The sequence below is a fragment of the Desmodus rotundus genome, chromosome 5 (genome assembly GCF_022682495.2).
Source record: "Desmodus rotundus isolate HL8 chromosome 5, HLdesRot8A.1, whole genome shotgun sequence".
Classification (NCBI taxonomy): Eukaryota; Metazoa; Chordata; class Mammalia; order Chiroptera; family Phyllostomidae; genus Desmodus; species Desmodus rotundus.
Window position 1 is genome coordinate 20282222 of NC_071391.1, and position 25011 is coordinate 20307232.

Here is a 25011-nt window from a genome sequence, read left to right on the forward strand (position 1 = left end):
CGAGGGTCTGTTCTTCTGCATCACGGTCGATAGCAATATAAATCAAGAGTATGTGCTCAGTCGCAAAGAGATACTGTGTTGCCAGAAGGAACAAAAAATTCATGGGGGGAAATTCCGTGCAACACTGGGCAGTTGCAAAAAGCCTTCTGCAAAGAGAACGGGGGGGGGGGGGGGGGGGCAAGCGATCATGCTTCTAACAAGGCTGGGCACTTTGAAAGTCACGGGGTGGTTTTCGCTGCACTCCTGGCCTAGAGCGCTACTTCTCTGGACAATCGTACCTGCTCCTGATCTGTCCATCCCAACTACTTCGCTCAGCTGCTTCTTAATCACATGCTAGTTGGTATCTGGCCTCCCCTGGAGCGATAGTCGTTAGGATTAAATAAGCAATTTAAAAACCAATCAATCATAAATCGGAATAAATCCAAAGAAGCTAAAATCAGCACACAAATGTTTTGTCTAAAATCCCTTCGTAGTGCTCTGAATTCCAACTGTTTTATGTTCTTCACCGAGAGGGCACAGGGAGGAGAGGATTACCTCAGCCTGGCCGGTCAGGAATAATTGTGCTTTCCCCGAGGCTGGGTGATAATTGACTCATTATTCACAGGCACAGCTCTCAGGCTGCCAAGACATAAACGCACAGCCGAGACCCGGAAAAATGTGTGTCAAAGGCCTGAGATGAAGGACGTGATGGCAGTACGTTGAAATTTTTAAATGTCCAGGGTTAGGCACTTACAGAGAGAAAAAATGTGTAGTGTGCAATTGCTGAAAGTTTATATTCCAGAGGAAAATCTGAGTGGCAGTTGAGTTAGGCAACTCATTCAATCCGAAAGGTACATCCTGGGCAACAACTATGTGCAGGGTGAAAAAATGGGTAAGAACCAGTCCTGCCCTTCCAGAAATTACAAATCAGAAGTGAAGCCAGGTATGCTTCACAAACCACCAGAACAGAACGCAGCTATGGCAGATGATATAAGACAGGGGTGTCATACACATTTTCACCGGGGGCCACATCAGTCTCCCGGTTGCCTTCAAAGGGCCAAAAGTAATTTTAGGACTGTATAAATGTAACTACTCCTTAGCAGTTAAGCGAGAGATCGGCGCTACCGCTGGGTAGAAACAAGGTGCCGGGGAAGGATAAAACGAGATGGAAGGCCGCATTTGGCCCTCAGGCCTTGTGTTTGTCACCTGTGATATAAGAAAGGTACAAAGTCAGAGAATGGCGTTGTAAAATTACAATCAGTTTGGGAAATCACAAAAGGCTTCCCACAAAAGGTGTCTGAGCTGGGCTTTGAAACACAGCTCCAGTCTCAACAGGTGAAGATGGTGAGGACGTCTCCCAGCAAGGGAGACTTGCAGGAGCAAACCCCGACCCCCCGGGCAGGGAAAGCACCAAGTTTGCCAGGAAGACAGGAGTTACATTTAGTGACACGTGGTGGGACTCACGCTGAAGGAGCTGAGGAAAGCTCTGGCTTTTACCCAGGCCCTTGGGAGCTGCAGAGCTGTGCTCTAGGATGAAGTGGATACAACGGGGCAGAGTGGTTCAGATACTGGAGAGAGAGAAGTGAAGGGAGCCTCAGCAGTGGATTTAATATAAAAAGAGCTCACAAAGGGAGTTTTTATTACATTTCTGAAACAGAAATGAAGACATTATTGCCAAGTGATTATGTTCCCTCCCTCTAGATACCTCTGAATATTAACCTTTTCTTTCCACTGCAGTCTGTGCTATTCTATTAGCTTAATTCAGCACGTCTTAAGTAACTTTGTTTCCTTCACAATCTCTGTGGAGGTGGAAGTAGGTTATACGGTATGTTTGCAACCTGTCACATGGGTTACAGTTTGGTGCAAAAAGGCCACACATATCACCCCATAACATAAGCTCCTTCTCTACTGATTCAGTCAAGACCACAGAGGGGAGGTGGCCCAGAGTGGGAGCAGGTGCAGCAAGTTCCAGCACAGCTCCCCTTGGCCCCCAGAAACCTTACAAGAGAGGCAGGGGCTGGTGACACTGTCTATGCAGAAGGTGAGACCTTGCTGCATCCAAAACGTTCCTGTCTTTTTGTACCGTAGTCCTCATCTACTTAACACTTGCAAGTCTGCCCACAAATGGCTGCTTTTCTTGATAGGAAATATTTACAACAAGCAGGACCTTCCTCGACCTTGAGCCAAATCCAGAGTCACGAGGCGACAGGCTCACCCAGTGAAGAACTCAAGGGAAGGACCTAAGAATCCATGGACAGTGCCTCCGCCACACCACAGCTTCACTGAGGTGTATAATAAGTGTACGAGTCTATGATTTTTACTATACATGGAGTTGTGCCACCATCGCCACAATTAAGTTTTTAGGTCATTTCCATTACCCCGGAAAGGTCCCTGGGGCTCATTTGCAGTCACTCCCCATTCCTACCTCTACTCGCAGGCAAAACTGCTAACCTCCTTTTTACAGCTCGAGATTTGCCTGTTCTAGACATCCATACAGATGGAGTCATGACGTGCGGTCTTTCGTACGTGACCTCTTTACTTAGCATGACGTCTTCAATGTCATCCCTGTTGTAGCATGTTAGTGCTCCCCTCTTTCCCAGTGTCAACAATTACTCCATTACATGAACAGGCCACACTGCGGTTGTCCATTCACTCGTTAATGGACATCTGGATTGTTTCCACACCTCGTACCCCCTAGATTTTAATACTGAGTTTGATCCAAGGACCACGATCACCAATCCAATTCCACACGGTGCCACACATGATAAAATCAAAACAAAGGATAACCAGGGTTCCGACTTCCTTCCACACCCAGATGACGGAGGAAATGTATATTTTAACTAAAGCTACAACTCTCTGATCACCTTATCTTCTCAGGGTGGTCACAGCTTTAGAATCTGACCACTTTCTTTTACATGGTCCTGTTTTCTTCAAATTTATTTGAAATTGCCCTTCTTAATTTTTTATTATCTCTTCACACTAAAATGTAAGCTTAGGAGAACAGAACTCACCCACAGTCCCCGAGAGGGAAAATGTTCATTCTCTACTCCAAAGCACATGTAACAACTAGGACTGGGATGTAGATTGATACTTGACACTTCCAGTGAGCTCACTGTGCACCCGGCACCATGCCAGGCTAGAAGACCAGCAGAGTTAAGGAAGTAATAATACTAGACCTCTGCCTATAAGAAACATAATCCACTCCCTTAAATTTTTTACAACCACAAAAGCATCGTGTTTTGCATACCTTTCAGCCAGCATTTCTATGTCTATGTATTTTTTCTTTCTCAGAACAATTACTATTGTCTAACAAAGATATTTTTTAATTTACCATATTTATTGTGTTGTCTGTCTCCCCCATCTAGGATGCAAATTCCCTGAAGGTAATGATATTTTTGTCTCTTCTGTTCACTTATGTAAATAGTATTTGGCACATAGTAGGTATTCAATAAACATTTATTGAATAAATGAGGATATGTAATGTAGCATCATTAATAATAGCTAAAAATTGGAAATAACTTAAGTGTCCAACAAATAAAGGGTGGTTAAATAAATTATGGCATGTCTACACAAATATAATGCAGTTATTAAAAATATTTTAAATAGCCATATATATTGACATGGGAAGATGTCCATAATATAATGTCATATGTAAAAGCAAGTTATAAAAAGAGTACGTATAATATATTTCCACTTTTATGAAATAATTATAATAAATTTGCTGAATATATATTAAAACTTTAGTTAAATCCTTAATGTAATTCAGATACTGTTAATATAAAAAATGTATGTATGTATATGTATATATATGTGTGTATATATAATTATTTAATCCTAATAACAAGTCCATGAGGTAGAAGTTATTATAGCCATCTTACAGATGATAAATCTGAAGCTCAGAGATTTTTTTAATTTTTTAAATAGTTTATTTTATTTTATTTTATTATTTTAGAAAGAGGGGAAGGAAGGGAGAACAAGAGGGAGAGAAACATTGATGTGAGATAGAAACATTGATTCACTTGCCTCTAGCACATGCCCAAACCAAGGACCAAACCCACAACCCAGGCAGGTGCCCTGACCAGGAATTGAACGGTGACCTTTTGCTTTGTGGGATGACACCAAACCCACTGAGCCACACCGGCCAGGGCATGAAGCTCAGAGATTTTAATGACTTTCCTAACCTAGATGGGAAGTAGCAGAGCTCAGATTCAAATCCTGATTGTCATCAAGTCTCATGTTCTTCACTGATAATTGCATGTGCATACAAAATAATCAACAGAAAAGTTCATGAAGAATGAATTCATCAATAGTTTACCTCTGAAACCCAAAATTATGGTATTATTAATTAATTAATTTGGCCCTGGCTGGTGTGGCTCAGTGGATTGAGCACCCACCTGCAAACCAAGGGGTCACCAGTTCAATTCCCAGTCAGGGCACATGCCTGGGTTGTGGGCCAGGTACCCAGTACGGGGCGCGCTAGAGGCAACTACATGTTGACGTTTCTCTCCCTCTCTTTCTCCTTCCCTTCCCCTCTGTCAAAAAAATAAATAAATAAAATCTTTAAAAAATTAATTTGGTATATGTTTGCCTACATGAAACAGACACCCAAAGTAATAATAGCTTAAATAAGATGGAAGTTTCTTTCTCCCTCATGCAATAACACAGATATAGACAATTCAGGGCTAATGTGGTTGCTCTGCTCCAGTCGTCCTAGAACCCAGGCTCCTTCGATCTGTCTGTCCCTAGGGCACCACCCTTCTCCCCACGATGTACCACCACTCCCTCATTCCAAGCAGGAGGATGAAGAAACAGAAGAAGAAAGTGTGCACATCTCTTCCCCTCTGCTGTTAGCAAAGGCATGGTTTAAGCTGCTCTATCAAGTAGGCACCAAAATAACGCAGCTGAGACAAGAATTGTTTTCTCTGTCATGAACAGTTCAGCACAGTGGGGCAGGCTCTGTTCCATGCAATGATCAGCGGTCAAGGCTGGCGGGCTGCTCTCCTATCCTCTGCACATGGCTTCCATTTCTGGGTCTAAGAAGTTGCTCGAATGATTGCCCATGTCCAGCCAGGGGAAAAAGAACTTTTTTAGGAAAATTCCAAGGCATGTTTCTTAAAGAATATGGTCCAGAAGTTACACATATCAGTCCCCTCATTTCTTATTGGCAGAAACTTAGTCAAAGGGCTACACCTAACTGCAAGGGAAGCTGGGAAATGGCATCGTTATTCAAGTGGCCATATAGTAGCTAAGAGTTCTATTGCTCTAGAAAGAGCCTGTTTCTTGTTTTGCTGTTTGTTTATATGTGCGTGTTGGTAGCTCCCTGTATTTTCTGATTTTCCTACCATGACCAAAAAATATTTATTTGTAGAAGTGAAAAAGCATTTCCTTCTAATCCTCAATCTAGGGAGAATACCTATATGTATCTCTTCTTTCCTAAAAAGTCTTTTCTGGAAATGCTGAAGAAAAAAAAAATATATATATATATATATACATATGTAGTATTTTACACTCACATTTTTATATTTTAGAGTCAAGATTCCTTTAATATTTAACTTTGATGTCCCTCTTTTAAATCACCGTTACCCTAATCATAAAATTTTACACTTGAATAAAAGTAACTTCATGTGTGAAATACACAGCAGAAAAAGTACTAAAAGCAATAAAATTGTTGGAGGGGCATTTCCTAGAACTACACCAATAAGATGCCTCCATAGGCCAGGTGGCCTCCCAAGACTCTTGCCCGTGTGCTTGCAAATGGCAAAATGCTCACAAAAAAAAAAAAAAGAGAAAATTTCTTCCAGCAGCAAGAGAAGCAAGCAGGCGTTTTCCCTGTGCTGGAGTAACTGGGCTGCAGACACAGGCACAGTAACCCTTCAGGCTTGGGACAGATTGAGTGCTGGACCAAAGCCCCCCAAATTCTGTAAACTATCATATTCTAGCCTCTGTATCAGAGGCTAGCAAAATCATAGTAAAATTATTCCTGTAACCCATCACACTTTTTCACTGTCAAAGTGCCTTTTAAATAATATAAAATGATGACATGAAATGAAAAATTATAGTAAAGTAATTGTTGTTACCATTTGACTGGAGAGTGTAAAGAATTTCATAAAAGCTATGGTCCTTCTACTTAGAAAACTGCAATATGTGCAATAGCACAGGATTTTGAGGAATTCCTACATCTCCCCATACCCTTCCTTGATCTCATTTAGGGTGTATTTCTCAAAACTGGCCTGAAAGTCAAGGCCCTGGGCTGCACACCAGAGCTACAAAACCAGCATCTGTGGCTTGATCCCCAGGAATCTGCATTGTACTAACCGTTTCCCAGGGGATCTTTACAGACACTTAAGGCAAGAGTCCCACGTAAAGAATTCATGGATGGAACAGAATCTAAAAACTGAGAATAAAAAAGAAGTATCCGATCCCTTATCTTTGTCAAAGAATATACCATATTTTTCAGACTATAAGACGCACCTAGGTTTTAGAGGAGGAAAATAGGGGAAAAAATTTTGAAGCAAAAAATGTGGTCCTGCTCCTGCCTCCTGTCACCCCATTCTATCCCCACCCCCCAGCAAGCCAGGTAAGCTACATTCAGACACAAGATGCACCCCCATTTTCCTCCCAAATTTGGGGGTGCGTCTTAAAGTCCGAAAAAATACGGTAAAACACCCTTGCCTGAAGGTCATGTGCAGACATACTATGTAGCCCATCCACTAGAGGCCAGTGTGGGATCAGTCCCTGAACTGCATAGTCTTCCAATGGACAATACACACTACACATAGACACGCCCCAGCACGGAGCTGGTTTTAACTACTTCAAGAAATATGGTGTGGACAACTGACATTGTAGATAGTGTTTTGCATTTTTTATATTGTAGATTCAAGATTTCTTTAATATTTAACCTTGATGTCCTGCTCTTAAATCATAAATAGTCCCCATAATCATAAAACTTTACACTTGAGTAAATCTTTAAAACTCAGCAAGTACCCTCATATATATTTCATCTGATCCTCACCTCGACCATATGAGACATCCCAAGCAGGCAAAATTATCCCCGATTTGCAGATTCAGAGACAGTAAGCAGCAGGCCTGGAGTCTCACAAAATTAATAAAAAGTCGTCTGAATCCTCAGCTAGAACGGTACCTTTTCCATTACACTGGCCACGCCCACAACAAATAAGAAATATTGGGGCAATATAATAAACTCTTCATGAAAATATATCCCATCAATGGAAAAATGGCCCTTCACCCCAAAACCGTGCCCATCTGCCTGCCTGCACAAAGGTGCATCTACTCAGGGCAATCTCTTGTACCCACAAAGGTCAAAGAAAGTTAGAGCAAGTACATTTTTTTCTTGCCCCTTTACAAACAAGTGCTTCTTAGGAGTTTTCAGACTTTATGAGGTGGAAAACCATTTCCGCACAAAAGTGTACTAATCCAGGACTCACACCCTGGCACACAGCAATAGGGCAATACAAGAGTAGGCTTAAATGCCACTTGTCTTTCACTTTCCCTCCTTGTTTTCAGGGCACTCCAGAACATCCCTTGGGGAAGGAAAAAAAAGAGGAAACAGTCTAAAAATTCACTATTCTTATCATTCTTGTGGCTCTTTTATTAACTCATAAATCATGTTTAGTCAATCAAAAACTCAGACAACCAAAAAACCAAAGGTAACGTTCTAGAGACTGCTCTATCAGCACTCTGCAGAGTAGTCTCGGTATTGCCTTGCAGATCCGCCTCTAACCACACAGTCTACGAGCACTGGACTGCCCTCGTGCCTTCACACGTGTAGAGCATTTGGAACACAGAGCACACACACATAAACGAGAACGGCATAAATCAGAGCGGGGACCCTGTCTCCTCCATCTTGTATTCCCGGATTCTAGCTCAACCCCTGAAATACAGCAGGAACACAGTCAATACTGAGACGACCTCAACTAAGCCAGAAAAACTGGACTGACGCTGTAATTACAGACTAAACTCAATACTCAGGAATTAGGTGACTAGCTACCAGTCACGCAAAACGTAAGTTATGGAGAAGGAGGAAAAAAAGAAAATATGGCACTTGGTTCACAAGCCCTTTTTTCTAATCAGCAATTCATAGACTATAAAATCCAGAAAACACATGAAAACGGTATGATTCCTCCCTATGCAACATGCATCTACCTCTTCTGGAACGAGTCCGAGTAGGGAAAAAAAGACACTAAAAATCTCATACCAGACGGATTGCTTTCCATACAGGGGAGATATGAGTTTTGGTCAAGATACAGTTTCCTGTTTGCATCCTTGGGGGTTAGCTGACCATTTCAAAGAAAATATTATTGTTTTATGGCTGAAAGAACACTTTGCCAAAACCATCCAGATGTGAATACATGCCCATCCAACTGAATCAGGGGATGAAGACTTATGATCACCTCGGTTTCGAGTCGAGTAATTTACTCTTTCCATCAAGTATAACAATATCTTTAACAACATGAGTAAAAAACAATGTTACAGTTACAGAGAAATGCATAAAAACCAAATGGGCATGTACTTAGCATTGTTTACACTGGCTACTTAAACGTTGATAGCAACCATCTTTAAAGTTTATTTGGCTACTATAAAGTTCTCTGCTTGTGTCTTATAAAAGCCCAAAATTCCATTTGTCTAAGAAACTTCACTTCCGTAATTTATATGTACGCACAAAATATACTGTATAATATATGTTTAATAGATATAGAGAATTAAAGAAAATGATCCTCTTGTACATAAGTCAAATTCAAAACCTCATAATCTCTTACTTCACTGAAAATACTAGCAGAAAGCTATTTATTATAACAAAATACTATGCATTAAACACAGTGCGCAAAATAAATGTAATGATTACAACTCAAAATGTTGTAAATACTTAAATACACTTTATTTCCTTATCCAATTACACCTAACTACAGCCGACACCGAAAACACATGAGCATCTATGGGCCGAATATTCCCGGGCAGAACGGAAATGAACTGTAACAACCGCCGCTGAAGATTTATGCTAATGTATCTGAAACAAAATGGTTCCATCAGCTCAAAATCCATCATAATTTGAGGGAGGAAATTTCCTTCTGCAACTGAACCAGCATTTTTCTGTGTTTCATAATTTGTCAATTTGTTCCCTAAGTGTAGTGATTTAGTGATGACAAAAGAAATAGAGAAACAAATGAAAATTGCTTAATTACAGGTGGCAGATGTTCTCCCAGAGAGAAAGAACAGGTTAATGCTGCCGAGGCTGTTTCTTCCATACAGCTGTGCTATAAATTAGTTCACTTCGCTCAATGCTGTTTTTCTCCATCGGTGTTCTATGTGATATTCGATGTTACGTTGTGATTCAGGAGTCACATACAGATAGCTACGGAATTTATGATCAACATAAAACCATAAGCTTTTTTTCTTTTCCTTTTATCCTTTGCAGCAATACCAAAGACGAAAGAAACCATCAATAAAAAGCTTTAAAATAACACTTCCTTATTCTCTCCCTTGGGATGCCAGATTAATTAGGTGAGTTTTTTAGTTGCCTCATTGCTTTTATTGGCAAGTTCTCACATGATGCCTTCTGCAAATTTCTCTTGAGGTGAACATCTCAATAGCCTAAGCCTTAAGTTAAAATATGTTTATTGCTATTTGCTGTGTTATTTTCAATTGTGCACTTCACTGTTCAACCCACATTTGCAAGAGTGCTTCCAGAGCGGCCTTTTTTTTTCTTAATGTGGGTAACGAAAAAAAGGAAACAGAAAGACATTGCAAATGGCCTGTGAACTAAAAACACCACTCAATATTCAGTAGGGAATTAAATGACTGATAACAGCGCAGAAAATGTGGCTTCAGTGCCACCTGGAAGCGTAAAGCTGGTCAGTTCGTTTCCAACTTCCTCTGGCAGACAACCAGCCAGTTGCAAGGGTATCAAAACAACGCTGAGCCCGCTGGTCTCTGCCTGATGCTCTACAGAAAACCACTGCAAAGGCGACCCAGCAAGGAGTACATTCTGTTGTCGTGTTTTCTTTTGTAAGAGAGAGCCGTTATTTATGCTCCACTGAAATTCTCTTCCTGCTCTGAAATTGGTGAGAGGGCCAGCTGCTTTCTATAATTTTCTCTGTGGTGTTTTTCTACAGCAGACTTTAAATTCATCCTTCAGATTTGGAAAAGACTCTTTGTATGTATCCCTACGGAAGCTTAAAGATGCATTTCTAACGCTCAAATTCAAAACAGCTTTGGGGACCAAAATGATAGGTCAGCTTTGGAAACGTGTCGTTTCATGTGCTGTCACCAGTTTCATTTTTAATTATGTTTTTTAGAAATTGTCAAGTACAAGTAGTGATATTCCTTTGGCTGAACTGACAACTCAAAATTTATCAGTCCAGAAGCGTAAACCAAATCCCAGCCCAAGATTCTAAGCTCTTGACAGAATATATGTGTAATAAGGAAAAAAAAATAAAAGACTTCTATAATGAGAACTCTGTGACTTTGAATAAGTCCCTGGGCCTCTGTGGGCCCCAATTTCTCCCACAAAACACTTGTGACTGGTCTTTGCCTCCCTCTTCTCCCTAATGCTCCGCCAGCCACCTGTTAGCAAGTGCAGCATCTCAACGGCCCTGGTTGCTTTCCATTTCCTCCTCCACTACCCCAGTCCATACCTCCACACATGGATTTCTGCTCAGCCTCCCACCTTTTCAGATCGTGTGTGTGTGTTTAAACTCTACCAGGGCTCCCAGTTGGCTACTATATCAAACCCAAACTTGGGGCACCCTGACGCAGTCCACTCACAGTCTCTTCTATCGCTGCCTGCCCATTAAATGTGCATGTTCTTTAGGGCTCAGTCTGAGGCCCCCTGTCTGTCTTTCTGTCATTCTGAATTCTCTTATGTTCCATTTATTTCATTTATTCAACAAATATTTATTAGGCATCTACTTATTCTATATTAAAAGCACTGCTTTAGGCACCAGAGTGATAATGGTGAACAAAACCCACAAGCAACCAGGTCTTATGATGCCTACACTCGAGGAAAATAGAGTAACTCCTGTGAGGTCTCCCATCCATGCCTATGACTCATATTGCCTGCATGCCAGTGACTCCCAGGCACTGAGAGCTGCCCAGTGCTTTCAGTAAGGCAGAAAGGTGGGTCAGAGCATGGGCTTTGGAGCCACACTGACTAGGCCCATAACCCAGTGCCACCACTAATCAGTTACATAACCTTGGGCAAGTCCGAGGGCTGCCGTCACGCATACCACAGACTGGTGACTTAAACAACAGAAATGTATTTCCTCACAATTCTGGAGGCTAAAAGTCTGACTCAAGATATTGGCAGGTTCGGTTTCTCCTGAGCCCCACCCCCACCCTGGCCCCCACCCTTTGGCTGCCTCCTTGCTCTGTCCCCCCACGGCCTATTCTCTCTGTGTGGACCTCCCAGGTGCTTCTCTCTCTTCTTATAAGGACACCAACCATATTGGATTAGGACTCCACCCTAATGACCTCGTTTAATCTTAATGACCTCTTTAAAGATCCTAACTTCAAAAACAGCCACATTGGAGGTTAAGGTTTCGTGAATAAATTTTCAGGGGCATATTCAGTCCATACAGCAAGCTACTTAACATCAAGTCTTGGTTTCCTCATCTGCAGATTGGGAATAATAAAAAATAATAAAAACTAAAAGGTAAAAATTAAAACTTACTAGGTTATTATTAGGATTAATTGAGGTGATCTGGGGAAAGTCCTAAGCATACTACCAAATACTTGATAAATGTTAGCTGCTTCTCTGCCATAAAATTAGACAACATTTCTTACAATCTCACAATCCCAGATGCTTCTGTGGGAGGGGTACGGTAGTACAGAGGAGGGTCAGAAGCCTGAAGTTTGAATGCTTGACCAAACCTCGGGCAAACTGCTAATCTATACAATGACTTTCATTTCTCTGAGCTATAAAAAGGAACAGTATTGAATAATATTTGTTTGATTCATTGTGGCAGTTAAATAAGTTACTGAAGACAAACGTTTAGTGAATATACCAATGAATGAACCTAAAATAAGGAGCACTGAACTGTCTCTTCCAAGCTGGTGTCTTAAAGGAGTATGGGCCCTCCTGCTGTTAAGGGACTGCATCACCAGAATTGGTGGTCGAAACCAGTGTGCTCAGAACTAGTGGTGCATCAAAATTCCCTGGAGAGACTCATGAATATAAAAATTCCTAGATCCCTAGCAATAGCTTTTCTCACTTAATAAGCTCAGGAGAGTGCCTGGATACCTGTACTTTTATAAAAGTTTGCTTTTATGCTTTTAGAAAAGTGTTTCTGAATGGCAGCCAAGGTTGAAAACCACTGACCTACAGCGGCCCTGCCCAGTGGGAGCACAATGTAAGCAAGCCACATGAGCAGTTTGAAACGTTAAACCAACCATATTTTAAAATATTTTCTAAAAATGAAGTTAATTTTAATATAATTTAAGCCAATTTTCCAAAATAATATTTCAATTTCAAATGTAGTCAAAAAGTATTAGTGACAAGTTTTACACCCTGTTTTTATACTGTCTTCAAAATCCTGTGCACATGTTGTACTTATCACACATCTCAATTCAAATGTAAATTTTTCATCAGAAATACCTGATCTGTATTTACATTTCATAAAATTCATATTTTAAAAAACTGATTTATTATTAGTTGTCCCAAACACATTTAAAAGTTTTCTGATAACTGAATGAAGTATTAGCTTTGTAATTTAAATTTACACTAATTAAAATTAAATGAAATTTAAAACTCAGTTCTGGGGTAGCGCAAGCCACAGTCAAATGCCCAGTAGTCACACGTGGCTCGTGGCTCCTGCTCTGGACAGCGCAGACTCTGCGATGACAGCTTATGGGATAACCAGACGTTCCTGAAATCTGTAAGGGTGGCAGGACACTGGCACAGCTCCTTAAAAAACTAAGTGTGGGTGGATTTCCTAAGGTTATTAAAATCTAAGAAAAACTTAAACCTATTTAGAAGTTTTGAAACTAAGAATTTCAAAGATTTTAAGTGAAACAAAGATCTGACCACCACCAGTGAATAAAGCCACAGGCACAGCCATTGGTCCCGAATATTCAGACGCACAGTGTTCTCCTTACGGGGGAGTTTAGTTCAAATATTAACAAGTGTGAAGGGAGAAAGAGAGGTTGAGTGGACAGCAATTTTCTCAAATATATGTGGAAAGAATAATAAAATGCTAAAAGCACAAAGTATTGCAGCTGAAATGAGACCAGCATAAAGAACACTGGAAACCAAACCACACCTCAAAATCAGAAAACATCTTCGATGCGGACATAAGAAACCAGGCTACAGTGGGTAAATGTGGCCATGAGCCCAGGCTGTTGGACTTGGTGACATAGAAACTGGGAGAATCACTTGGGAAACTGGATGTTAAGAATTTAAAAAATGAAATGGGAGAAGGAAAAACCAAGACTATTTAAGAGTTATTTGTAAAATCACAGTGGATTCATTGCAATTTCCAAAGTATTTTAAGCTGAATAATTGGTCAAATGGGCAACTTTAATGGAAGTTATTCATTTAGCCTGAAGCACAAAATCAGAACAATATAAAAGGGTGTGTGTGGGTGTGTGTGGGTGTGTGTGTGTGAGAGAGAGAAAGAGAGAGATTCAGAATTGGATGTAACAACTAAATCCCCCCAGGGTTAGTATACGTGACAAATGGAGTAGAAAAGATTAAATGCCAACTTCTAAGTCAATGGCTTCTCACATACATAATTTCAGTAACTTCTGACGATGTCCACGTGAGCAGTGACTACCACTCAACTGTTCCCACACCAGGCTGTGTGGGGATCTCGGTGTGCAAGGAACTTTCAGAGACCTGCCTTTTCTGTCAGCAGTCTAGAAATAACTAAACCTTACTAAAGCAAAGCTACATCTCCATCGTGAAAATTTACCATTTAAACCTATTACTAAAATAACATATGTATATAATTATATCAGTACTAAAACAAATGGCACCATCACCCAAAAGGACCACCGCCAATCGAAGCATTTTAACATCTTTCAAATTCTTCTCGTATCTATCAAACATCCCTGCACTCTGTTTAATGTTCCAGGACCCAAGGTAAGTTTTGGTTCAGCGGCCATCCCACACTCTCCTGGCATCCTCTCCAGTGGGCAGACTCTACTAATTTTCCATCAGGTGAGGTCTGAATGGCCCTCTTATGAGCTTTCACAGAATTCCATGCTTCTCTCCATTGTTTGCTTAATTCTCTATCACTGGACTATGAGTCCTTGAGAACACTTACCTGATTTATTTTTGGATCCTCAGCCCCTAAAATAATACCTAGGCCATAAGGAGACACTCAGAGGATGAATGAATGAATGAATGAATGAATGATATGTGCAGTCTTTAACAGGAAATCGAATATAAGTTGTCTTATCTGAGTTTTTATAACCTAAGAAAATGATAGCAATATGACAGACAAGTGGGAAGAAGCATTTCTTTCCCTTCAGATGGATATTCTAGAAAGACACATAAATTAATTACATTCACAACAACACTTAGATACCTAAAACTTAGCATCTTATCTTTAGTCACAATAATGTCAACAATATAGTAATATCTTTACCAATAATGAATAAAACCAAAATTTGCATTCTGATTTTCTAAATCTTACAACTTGGTCTTACTTTCTTGAACCAAAGACACTATTTAGAATTCAATTATAACTGTCTCTTTTTAAATTAATAATCAATATAATTAATATGTCTCTTTAAATATTTTGACAGAAGATTGCATTTATTATCAAATATGTACCATGGTGTTAAAAACCAGAACTGCTCTAAAATAACTGCAAAATATGATCAACATAAATGTACTGTAGTGAGAATTATGCTATAATATTAAAAGTTTCCAGCTGTTTTCCAAGAGTCTAAAGCAGTAATGTGAGTATATTTCAAAAAAAGCTATAGTTTAATTTTTTCCAGGGAACTATTTTTAATAGGATTACTGACCCTTTTAACACTTTAGAAAGAAAATGAACCCCACAAGCACTCTGGTGTATAACTACTATAAAATTGAATAGAACAGTCAATCAGTGGAAATGGGAATGGACTTGAGGAACTAAATTTACTGAAGAAATGTACATAAGTATGCATGGTGATAACCACTTTAACTTAACAGAGATTCCACTACACAGCAAAACGACCAAACACTCTAAGACAAATGAAAGGCTGAAAAGAAGGAGAAAACTTTCAAGAAAGAGCTTTCATGTTTTCCTTAAAACAGAACGAACCACATTCACTTTGATCAATTCTGCTTCACTCAACTCCCTATGCCTGTCCCTAAGTCCTGTTTGGTTTTTCAAAAGGTATTTAAATGTTTCAGGGGAAAAAAAGACACTTCCTGATTTAAGACACATTTTTGCACTCACAACTCTTTGTTCTTTAAGAGGAATTTTTTTTCAGTTCATTAGGTTATCATGCGAACTGGCACCTAAAGATATTTTGAAAGGGGGGAAAAAAAAAAAAACTAGTGTGTTTAGAGATGCAGTTTATGTGATTTGTGTCATCATTTATTTCAGCTCAATTTGGGGCCTAACACTAAACTCAGAATGAAGTTACCGTATGTATAATAGTTTCTGTTTCAGCACGCAATGATCACACAAAATCTCAAAAGGAAACTGACCCCCTCATCCCAAAAACTATTATAATTGCCTTAATATATCCAAGTCCTTGCAAGTTCTTACTCTCCCATAGCACAAAAAGAAACTCAGCTTTACAAATAATTTACAAAATAATTTGAATTATCAAAATGCCATTGGCATACCAAAATGAATAAATTCCGCTGGTTTTACCCTTGTTCCACGCACACCCCCAACACCAGCCACCCTACAGCGGCACATTTGGGGCCAGTAAATATGGAACTAGACAATTAAACAATTAAACAATCCGTCTCAAACGTCTTCCTGAACCCAAATCCACAGACTAAGGTGATGTGGCCATTATCATGATTACTTTGATCCACATATCCTGTCAAAATACATCATTCATAGTCCTACAGTTCACTAGAGACTTACTAAATTCTCCATTTCCCTTAATTATAAACAAAACCAGAGTCCACAGTTTTTAAGCAAAAACAAAACAGACATGGACATTACATTTTCTAAGGACACATGAATCATCACTTTAAATCATGGAGTGTAGTATCTTGAGAGTGCCATGACCTCAAAGATTATGAAACTCCCAGTCCTCAACCTTGGGTACCCATTAGAATCACCAGAGGAACTTCTGCAGACTACTGGTTTCTAGCCCCGGCTAGATTCAGCATGCCTCCGGGTATCGATGAGCTCTAAAAGTTCCTCCGCGAGTCCAACATGCAGCTAAGTGGAGAACCCACGGTCTCACAAATGTGGATCGATGACCCAGAGAGGACCAAGGCTGAGATCGAGATCAAGCTGATGGCGGCCCGAAGCAGAATTTACAATACAGATCACAAACTCAAGTGCCTACAGGAAGCACTCAAGTGAACAAAGCAGGCAATGTATACACACTTTTAGGCTGCGTAAGTGCCAGAGAGTGTGACAAACTAGAGTGCCCACAGGCCAAGAGCTCCTGAGCTCTAGCTGATACTGCCTTCAGGGAAATGGCAGGTAACAGACCTGCTCACTTCATCAGAAAAAACACAGATCAAGATTTTTATGTAACGTGTCCCAACTTTTAAATATTGGCTCAATTAAAAACAGACAAAAAGCCAAAACAACACTGTAGGTGGCAAACAAAACACATAATGAAATGCACGCACAGGACAGGTTTGGCCTTTAGGCGTCAGTTAATCACTTCTGGTCTGAAGGGCTGTTTCCACTGTATAGAAATCAGAGCATCATCATCACAGCGACAGCACCTAGCTCTCACGAAGTACTTATACATTAGCAGCTGAGCTAAAGTTTTACACAGATTATCTCAATTCACCTTCACTGACCTCTGAGGTTCTATTATTACTCCCCCTCCCCTCAGTAAACGCCCCCTTGGTAAGCAGCCCCTCCCCTTGGTAGCCACCCCGCCCCCAGGTGGCAGGGCAGAAAAGGGCATGCCAGGGTATAAATGTGTGTGCTGTAACTCCGCAGCCTGTCATGTGCTATAGTTCTTAAAAGTCCCAATTATGTTTTTGAAAACCTCCACTGCTTGCACTTGCATTTCTTCGAAGATAAAATGAAGGAATTGCACCGACTGATTTCTCAGGTCCTTTTTAGTTCTCAAATTCAACAGTTCTGACTCCGTAACACAACTTTTGGTTGCTCTGAAATGTCGCTATTTACATGTATCAGGGGTGAATGCCCTGGTAAGAACAGCATGATCAAAGGAATAGAATGAACGAATGCTCATTAGTCGTTCTGAAAAGGCAGCGAGAACATAAAATTATAATAAAATTCTTTATCTCTACTGATACAGAAACCACTTTTCCATTTTACCTTTTGAAAGATGAGTAAAAGTGCTCAGAAATTCTTCATATGTTTGCTCATGACAATTGACAAACTTATCCAGGACTTCTTCAGTTATTTGATCTTCCTCCATGATCTCCAATCCTGGTGTTTGGGCAGGCATTCCTATTCACAAGGCCACTTTATCTAGGAAACAAAGAAAAGCATGAGCTAAAGGGTCAGGTAGTACCAGCCTCTCTGAAAATGCTCTCATGGGTAGGTGAAAGAATTCCAAGGCCCCCCAAGGACAGATCAACATAGTTACTCCAGTAATAAGTTCTAGTTCAAGAGACCAGAGTTTATTGATATCTTGGCTTCTGAACTGCTATCACAATTTTATTTTTGCTTCAGTCTCCTCATTTCCATCTTCTTAATTCATGTCTTTTCATCTTTGTCCCCCAAATGTTTAACAGCTCAGGAAAGGGCATAGAGCTGCCAGTCAATCAATATCAAGCTGAAGTTCCAAACAGTCCCTGACTTACGATGATTTGACTTAAGATTTTTCAACTTTACAGATACTGTGAAAGCAATATGCCTTCAGTAGAAACCATACTTCAAATTTTGAATTTTAGTCTCTCCCTGGGCTAACAACGATATACAGTATCTCTCGTGCTGCTGGCCAGTGACAAGTGGCTACAGCTCCCGGGCAGCCGCTCCATCATGAAAGTAAACAACTGATGGAGGGGTGTCCAACCTTTTGGCATCTCTGGGCCACACTGGAAGAAGAGTTGTCTTGGGCCACATATTAAATATATTGTGACATCTAATCACAAAAAAAATCTTGTTTTTTTTTAAAGATTTTATTTATTTATTTTGAAAGAGGAAGGGAAGGAGAAATAAAGGGAGAGAAACATCAATGCGTGGTTGCCTCTCACATACCCCACACTGTGGACTGGGCCTGCAACCCAGGCATGTGGCGATCTTTGAGTTCTCAGGCTGGCACTCAATCCACTGAGCCACACCAGCCAGGGCAAAAAAAAAAAAAAAAAAATCTCATAATGTTTTAAGTAACTTTACAATTTTGTGTTGGGCTGCATTAATGGTTGGTCATTCTGGGCTGCATGGGGACCACTGGCCCCGGGTTGGACACCCCCGATAGTATTGAATGCATTTCCAACTTACAATATTTTCAACTTACAATGGGTTTATCTGGATGCAACCCTATCATAAGTCAAGGAGCACTTGTACTCACTCGAGTAGGTACTATAGTCCAATGTTGCTAGAAACTGGCATAACACTCATATTAACTTGCCCAACTACTTTGCCTCTGCCCTACAGGACATGGTTTCAAATCCTTCCACCCTCCTGACCAATCCACCTGGACAAGGTTTCACACTGCCTCCACTCCTTTAAAACAGCCCATCCGGAAACGAAAACGAGACTCCAGATGTGGTCTGAATACAGTGAGATATGACTAACGCTCACATTCTAAAACGCTGCGCTCCAGCTGCAGAGCTGAAGATCACGTTCACATGGCTGGTGGCCCCTTCGCCGTGTCAGGTCACTTATCACACAGCTAACTAAATGCCTGTCGGCTAAGGCTCGAAGCCTCAGTCCTTGCACAGTCTGAACTTGGTTTTTACTCATGATACTTCACCTCGTTAAATTCCATTCATTCTGCACGAAATGTCAGTCTTGCACAGCTCTGAGGAAACTGCCTATCTACAGAAGGGGGCAGGAGAGCAATCACTGCCGAAGTAGCGAGTGCAATTCATGGGGCATAATGAAAACGAGGGGTTCTCCACTTCTGCGTAGCAGACACAGAAAGCTCCAAGATTCTTATGTTTTTCTAAAACAAGAATAAAAATGTGTTACCTGTTATTAACTGTATTTATCTGGTACTTACTAAAACGTTTAGAAACAAAAATAAAAATGTTTTCATAAGATGATACCCAACCTCACTTGGTGGCAAGACCTAATCTGAATTAACATAGTATTTATGGCTTTTCTTTATTTCACTCAGTCTTACTAGTCACACATTTCCCTGCAGAAATACTAACTGGCCTGCTTCTGAGATGCTTTCCCAGATTTCGTGTAATATGTGCCATTTGCCCTGACTGCCATTCTCCACTCCAAGAAACTCTAAATTCTGAAACACATCTGACCCCACGGCTTTTAACAAGGAACTGTGAAGCCATATGTGCCCGACAGGACTGCTATGAGGATTCAATGAGTACACATGGCACCTCGAGAAATGTCAGCCGTCATGGTTTTGGTGACGACGGCCGTGGCTCAGCCTCAGCACTCCACCCCCCGACTACACAAAGACCTGTTTCGACTGTCACTCCTCTGACTTTGAAGGTGCTGCTGTTACCTTCAGATAAATCAAGATAGTCCCTCGTGCATGTCCACCCTAGATGAAACACAGTGCTGTCAAAGACAGGGTAGAAATAAAATGTGTGGCTCTGCACCAACTCCAAACGAAAGAGACCGTTTCACACTATTTGTACCTGTTAATTAGAGATAGGAAAAAGCATTTGTCAAGGTTTATGCAGATTTGCCTGTAACACTGCCAAGCTTTAGCAATCCAAAGTTGCATCAATTATGCTTGAAGTTGCTAGATAAAGAATGATAAATTCAAAGGGGGCTATTATTTCACTATCAGTAAGACATCTACTGAATTCCAAGAATATCAATGTCAATCTGATTTTCAGAATTGGACCCCAACAAAATTCTAACCCTGTATTATATTAATGTCTTCCTCAGCCCATCTCAGGTAATAATCTACTTCAGTGAGCAAATGCCACACAGAAGCAGCCACTTGTGTTTTGTCTTGCTATAAATGTCTCCTTTAAGAGTGATAATAGAAATCCCTTTACACTTCCTTTCCAATTCTCAAACTGGAGTATTTTGAGTATTTAGCCTTAACATATGTCAGATTTACCAAAGGCAAATGATTAACAGACTATGCACAGCACAATTTCTAAATCCTTCAAGTCCTATAATTTTATTCCTGCGATTATCACAGTACAGACGAAGTTATGTTTTTTCATTGACTTTTCTAAGACTTTTGGGAAATCCAGTTTCACAGACTGCCACTACTCGAAGCAATTCACACTCCCCTTCAAATTGAGAACTCTCCCTAACTATAGAAGTACAAACAACCCAATGTCAAAAGTCCCCAGGGCCTGACAGAGCAGGTCATCATTTACCAGACAGTCCAGTGGTTTATGCAAATCCTGGTGGTTTTCTAAAAGGAAGCAATGCTTTTTCAGTTACTATTCATATGTGTTTGTGTTTTTATCATAAAGTGTTTTTCCTAAAAGAAAGGAAAAGAGAGAGAGAGATGTGCCTGGATAACGAGATTCTTTGTTTTGGTTTGGTTTTTGTTTTTAGACTTAGAGCTCCACATGAAAGACCCAGAACATACCCTGACGATAAGTACATGTGTAAAAGTACCTACTGGTAAATCATAAGAAACACTTTCACCATCAGAGCCTCTAGTAGGAAACACGGGCAAGATGCATCACTCTGCTTGGACAACTGAACGTCGCACGAGAACCACAGGCTTGGTTAGGAGCAGGGTTCCTTATTACGGAGTCACTGAGAGATACCAAAGGAATCACCTCACCTTCCTGGAGTCCTATTTTCTGCAACCACCCAAGCCACTTAGTGTTGGGTGCTCTCTGAAAGGGCAGTATTGTGAATTATCACCATTGTTTTAGCACATCTTTGATGTTATCTTCAGATCCCTGCTTAACATAACTTACCTAACAAAATGCAACTTCTACGGACAGGAGTGTGAAGCCTTAAGAAACAAGATGCCCTGAGCTAGTCTCCTCTCAACCGGTGAAACCTGCTCTTTGACAGCACAGAGAGTTGTATGTCCACAGAAAGGTTTAAAAAAAAAAAAAAAAAAAACTGGGAGGCTTACCACTGGTACTTAAAAATAACAAATAACACATTTTTAAGGAGTTGTGCAAGGCTATCAAAACCCACTTTCTCAAATTTTCATAGTTCTGCTCAACAAAAATCACCTGCTGTGCTAAAACATGAGATGGGATATTATCAAAATAATTCTCCTTGCCTAAGGAAAGGAAACCATCAACCGTGGTACTTCACAGAATGGGTCTCCTTTTATACTTTGGAAAATGGACAAACCTCAAAAAGAACAAGTTGCATTGTAAGTGTGCTCATTTATTCATATGATAGAAGAGACACACTGTGAACTGATTTTTTCCTCCTTCACTTAACTACTCCTATTTGCACCCTCCGATTTTTTCATGGCTTTTAGAATGAATACCTTAAGAGGACAGAGAGAAGTCCAACGACAGAAGTTGCCACAGATTCTCAGGGTTCAGAGAAACCTAAAGATCATTTAGTCCAACCACAGTGAATAAATGAATGGATCTGGGAAACGTGAGGTGGGGTTTTTGTCATCTAATGTCTTACTGATGAGGAACACTGGGTGGCCTTCATATCACACATAGTAATGACATGCCCGTGATTACGGATTTCAGGGCATCCATGAAAGCAGCGATCCCCCCCTGGGTGGGTACATCCATGCCTCCCACTGCATTCTGTGCCCCAACTATGTAGAGACTTACCAACACAAACCAGAAAACAAAGGAAAAGATACAAAGAATAAAGAGAAAGGCATAAATACGAAGCTTACAAAAGACAAAAGCACCTCAACCCCTTTATTTCTTTTATAAGGATGAGATTTTAAAAAACACACTTACAATTCTAACATCAAAGAATACACTGTACTTCAAGTCCTAAGCTTCTCCCCACAAACTACTCTAACACTTAAAAGGCATGGAGTTTTTCATTATCACCAAAAGCGTTGATGGCATAAGCATCTATACCGCCACATAAACTCCCCGAGGTCCACTGCAGCGGACATCAACGGGAGCACTTGGAGAGAGGCAGGGAAGGCGTGGGGTTACTGTTGACTACGAAGCTTTAGAGAAGAGGAGGTGTGTCGTCATCCATGCGGAGGTCTCATTGATAAGCATGTCTTAGCTGTATGTTTTTCCTTGACAAAATCTCATCTTAAGGAAAAGAAAAGAAGACACCCATTCTGAAAACTCCATGTGACAAAAAATATGGACACACTACGTGCTTAGCATGAACACAAATGTTGTCATGAAGTCTGCCTTAACCAAAACAGATCTCGTGTGCTCTCCTAAAGATTATAATCTGCACATCCCATACGGGACTTCATTTTTGTAATAGAAGTGACTATGATGACCTGTTTCATGATGAAATTATCAAGGCAAAACAGTGGGCTCTATAAAGGCAGCAGGGAAAATACACAGGCAATCTTTAGGACACGGGACTAGGCCAAAAGTTCTCAGACTTGACACCAAAAGTGTAATCCATAAGAGGAAAAATTGATAAATTAAGCCTCAGCAAAATTAAAAACTTTGCCCTGTGAAAGATCCTGCTAAGATGAAAAGAAAAATTATAGACTAGAAGCAAATATTTATAAATCACATATTCAATAAAGCAGTGGCATATGGAATATATAAAGAACTCTCAAAACTCAACATTAAGGAAAAATCCAATTTAAAAAAGACAAAAGACACACAGAGACATTTCACCAAAGAGGATATATAAATGGCAGATAACGTCATGAAAAGATACTCAATATCATTAGCCATTAGAAAAATGCGAAATGAAACCACAATTACAGACTTACTAGAAATGGCTAAAATGAAAAAGTGTGATAACATCAAATGCTGGCAAGGATGCAGAAACACTGGAAAACTCAGACACTGCTGGTGGTAATGCAAACTGATGCAGCCACTCTGGAAAGCAGTTTTCCGGTTCCTTGCAAAACTAGAAATTGACTTACCATACAAACTAACAAGTGCACTCTTTTCATTCACCCCACAGAAATGAAGAATTACTCCCATGCAAGAACTTGTACACAAGTGTTCATAGTAGCTATATTCATAACAGTCAGAGAGAGGAAACTATCCAAATGTCCTTTAATGAGGGAATAAGTTAACAAACTATGGTACATCCTAGGCAATAAATAGGAACGAACAGTTGATTTACTCAATACCTTGAATAAACTCAAAGAAATGATGTCGAGTGAAAAGAACACCAGTCTCAAAAGGCTATATACACACTGCATGATTCCATTCACGTAACATCCATGAAATGACAACTATAGAGATGGAGACCAGACGAGTGGTCGTGGGGAGGGAGGGGATGGGTGTGAATACAAATGGGGAACATGCAGTGGAGTCTTGTAGTGGTGTTACAGCTGAGCGTCTTGCTTGTGGTGGTGGTTGCACAAGGCTACACATGCGATATAGTTGAACTACTGACACATACAAATGAGCGTATACATAACTGGTGAAATCTTAATATGCTCTGTGGATTCTACCAATAACAATTTCCCAAGTTTTAAAACAACAATTATGCAAGATGTTTACATCGCAAAAGGCCGAACCCAGGGTACATGGAATCTGTCCAGTGAATCTATAATTATTTCAAAATTAAAAATTTAGCCGGGCACAGTGGCGCGCACCTGTAGTCCCAGCTACTCGGGAGGCTGAGGCAGGAGGATGGCTTGAGCCCAGGAGTTCTGGGCTGTAGTGCGCCCTGCCGATCGGGTGTCCGCACTAAGTTCGGCATCAATATGGTGACTTCCCGGGGGCGGGGGGTAGGGGGGGCCACCAGGTTGCCTAAGGAGGGGTGAACCGGCCCAGGTCGGAAAATTTAAAAAAAGAGGGAGGAGGAGCAGAAGAAGTGCAAGCCAATTAAGGCAAAAGAGAGGTAGGAAAAGAAAAAATTATCACTAAAAGTTTTACCCAGAATGTTAGAACTCAGGCATGTTGATTGCTTTCCCCCTGCAGAAAGCTCCAGGGAGTGGGAATAATACTAATCTATAAAATTACATGTTTAAGCAGAAACTTTCCTCTTGAAAAATTTGCTTCCCTTTCCTGCTCACTCATCCAAGCTACTGTAATGAGGTTTCTTGAGGCTATCACTCATTAAGCCTTGCTGTTCATCAGCAGATTGTATAAAATCAATTTTATTTCCCCAAAATAATACTCTTCCCCCAAGCTGTTTAAGTCAATCCAGAATATCTGCACTGACTCACTGAGGCGGGTCAACTGAGTGTTAGACTGTTTTCAATTACACAGCTATTCATTCCATTAAACAAAGAAAAACCGCACAATGTTAAACACGCAAACAAACTTCCTCTCCCTGCTCACTCCCTGCCGTTTTGTAAAAAACAGATTACCTGTGGACATGGAATCTGAAGGATATACCCATAAAATAAACTTCAGAAAATCCATTCTTTTTGAAACCAGGAAGAATACCTTTTCACCACCATTTCTGTTTCTCTTATTTGCTTTTTTGAAAAATTTATAGACTTGTGGGTAACACAAGCAAATACCCTATCTTCAACCCCTAACAAAACTCCTTCATCATTTGACATTACAATACACAAATATCAACCATATTCCAACCGATCTCCAACTTCAGAAGTGCAATCAACCACATCAGGGAGTTACGTACAGTAACAGTGAACATTTCAGTGACCACTCTTTCGAAGCCTCTGACAAAGCTGAGAGTCCATAAGACAGAAGTTTCTGAGTCAACTTTATAGCTCTAT

At 40.4% G+C, this 25011-nt stretch overlaps 1 protein-coding gene across 28 annotated transcripts in view; it reads right to left on the minus strand.

Moving 5' to 3' along the window:
- Positions 1-25011, minus strand: part of IFTAP (intraflagellar transport associated protein) — a 57967-nt gene that overhangs the window by 24014 nt on the left and 8942 nt on the right. For 15 of the 28 annotated variants that reach the window (XR_008426892.2, XM_045194197.3, XM_053924718.2 and 12 more), the window contains 3 exons: positions 19747-19882; positions 19030-19221; positions 17424-17579 (listed from right to left, as the gene is read on the minus strand). Coding sequence is in view for 27 of the 28 variants with exons in the window: in XM_045194197.3 (XP_045050132.2) it covers positions 17424-17556 (133 nt within the window). In the remaining variant the exon portion in view is untranslated. The remainder of the gene's footprint in view (positions 1-17423; positions 17580-19029; positions 19222-19746; positions 19883-25011) is intronic. The other 13 variants (XM_045194193.3, XM_045194204.3, XM_045194206.3 and 10 more) reach the window with 2 other exon arrangements.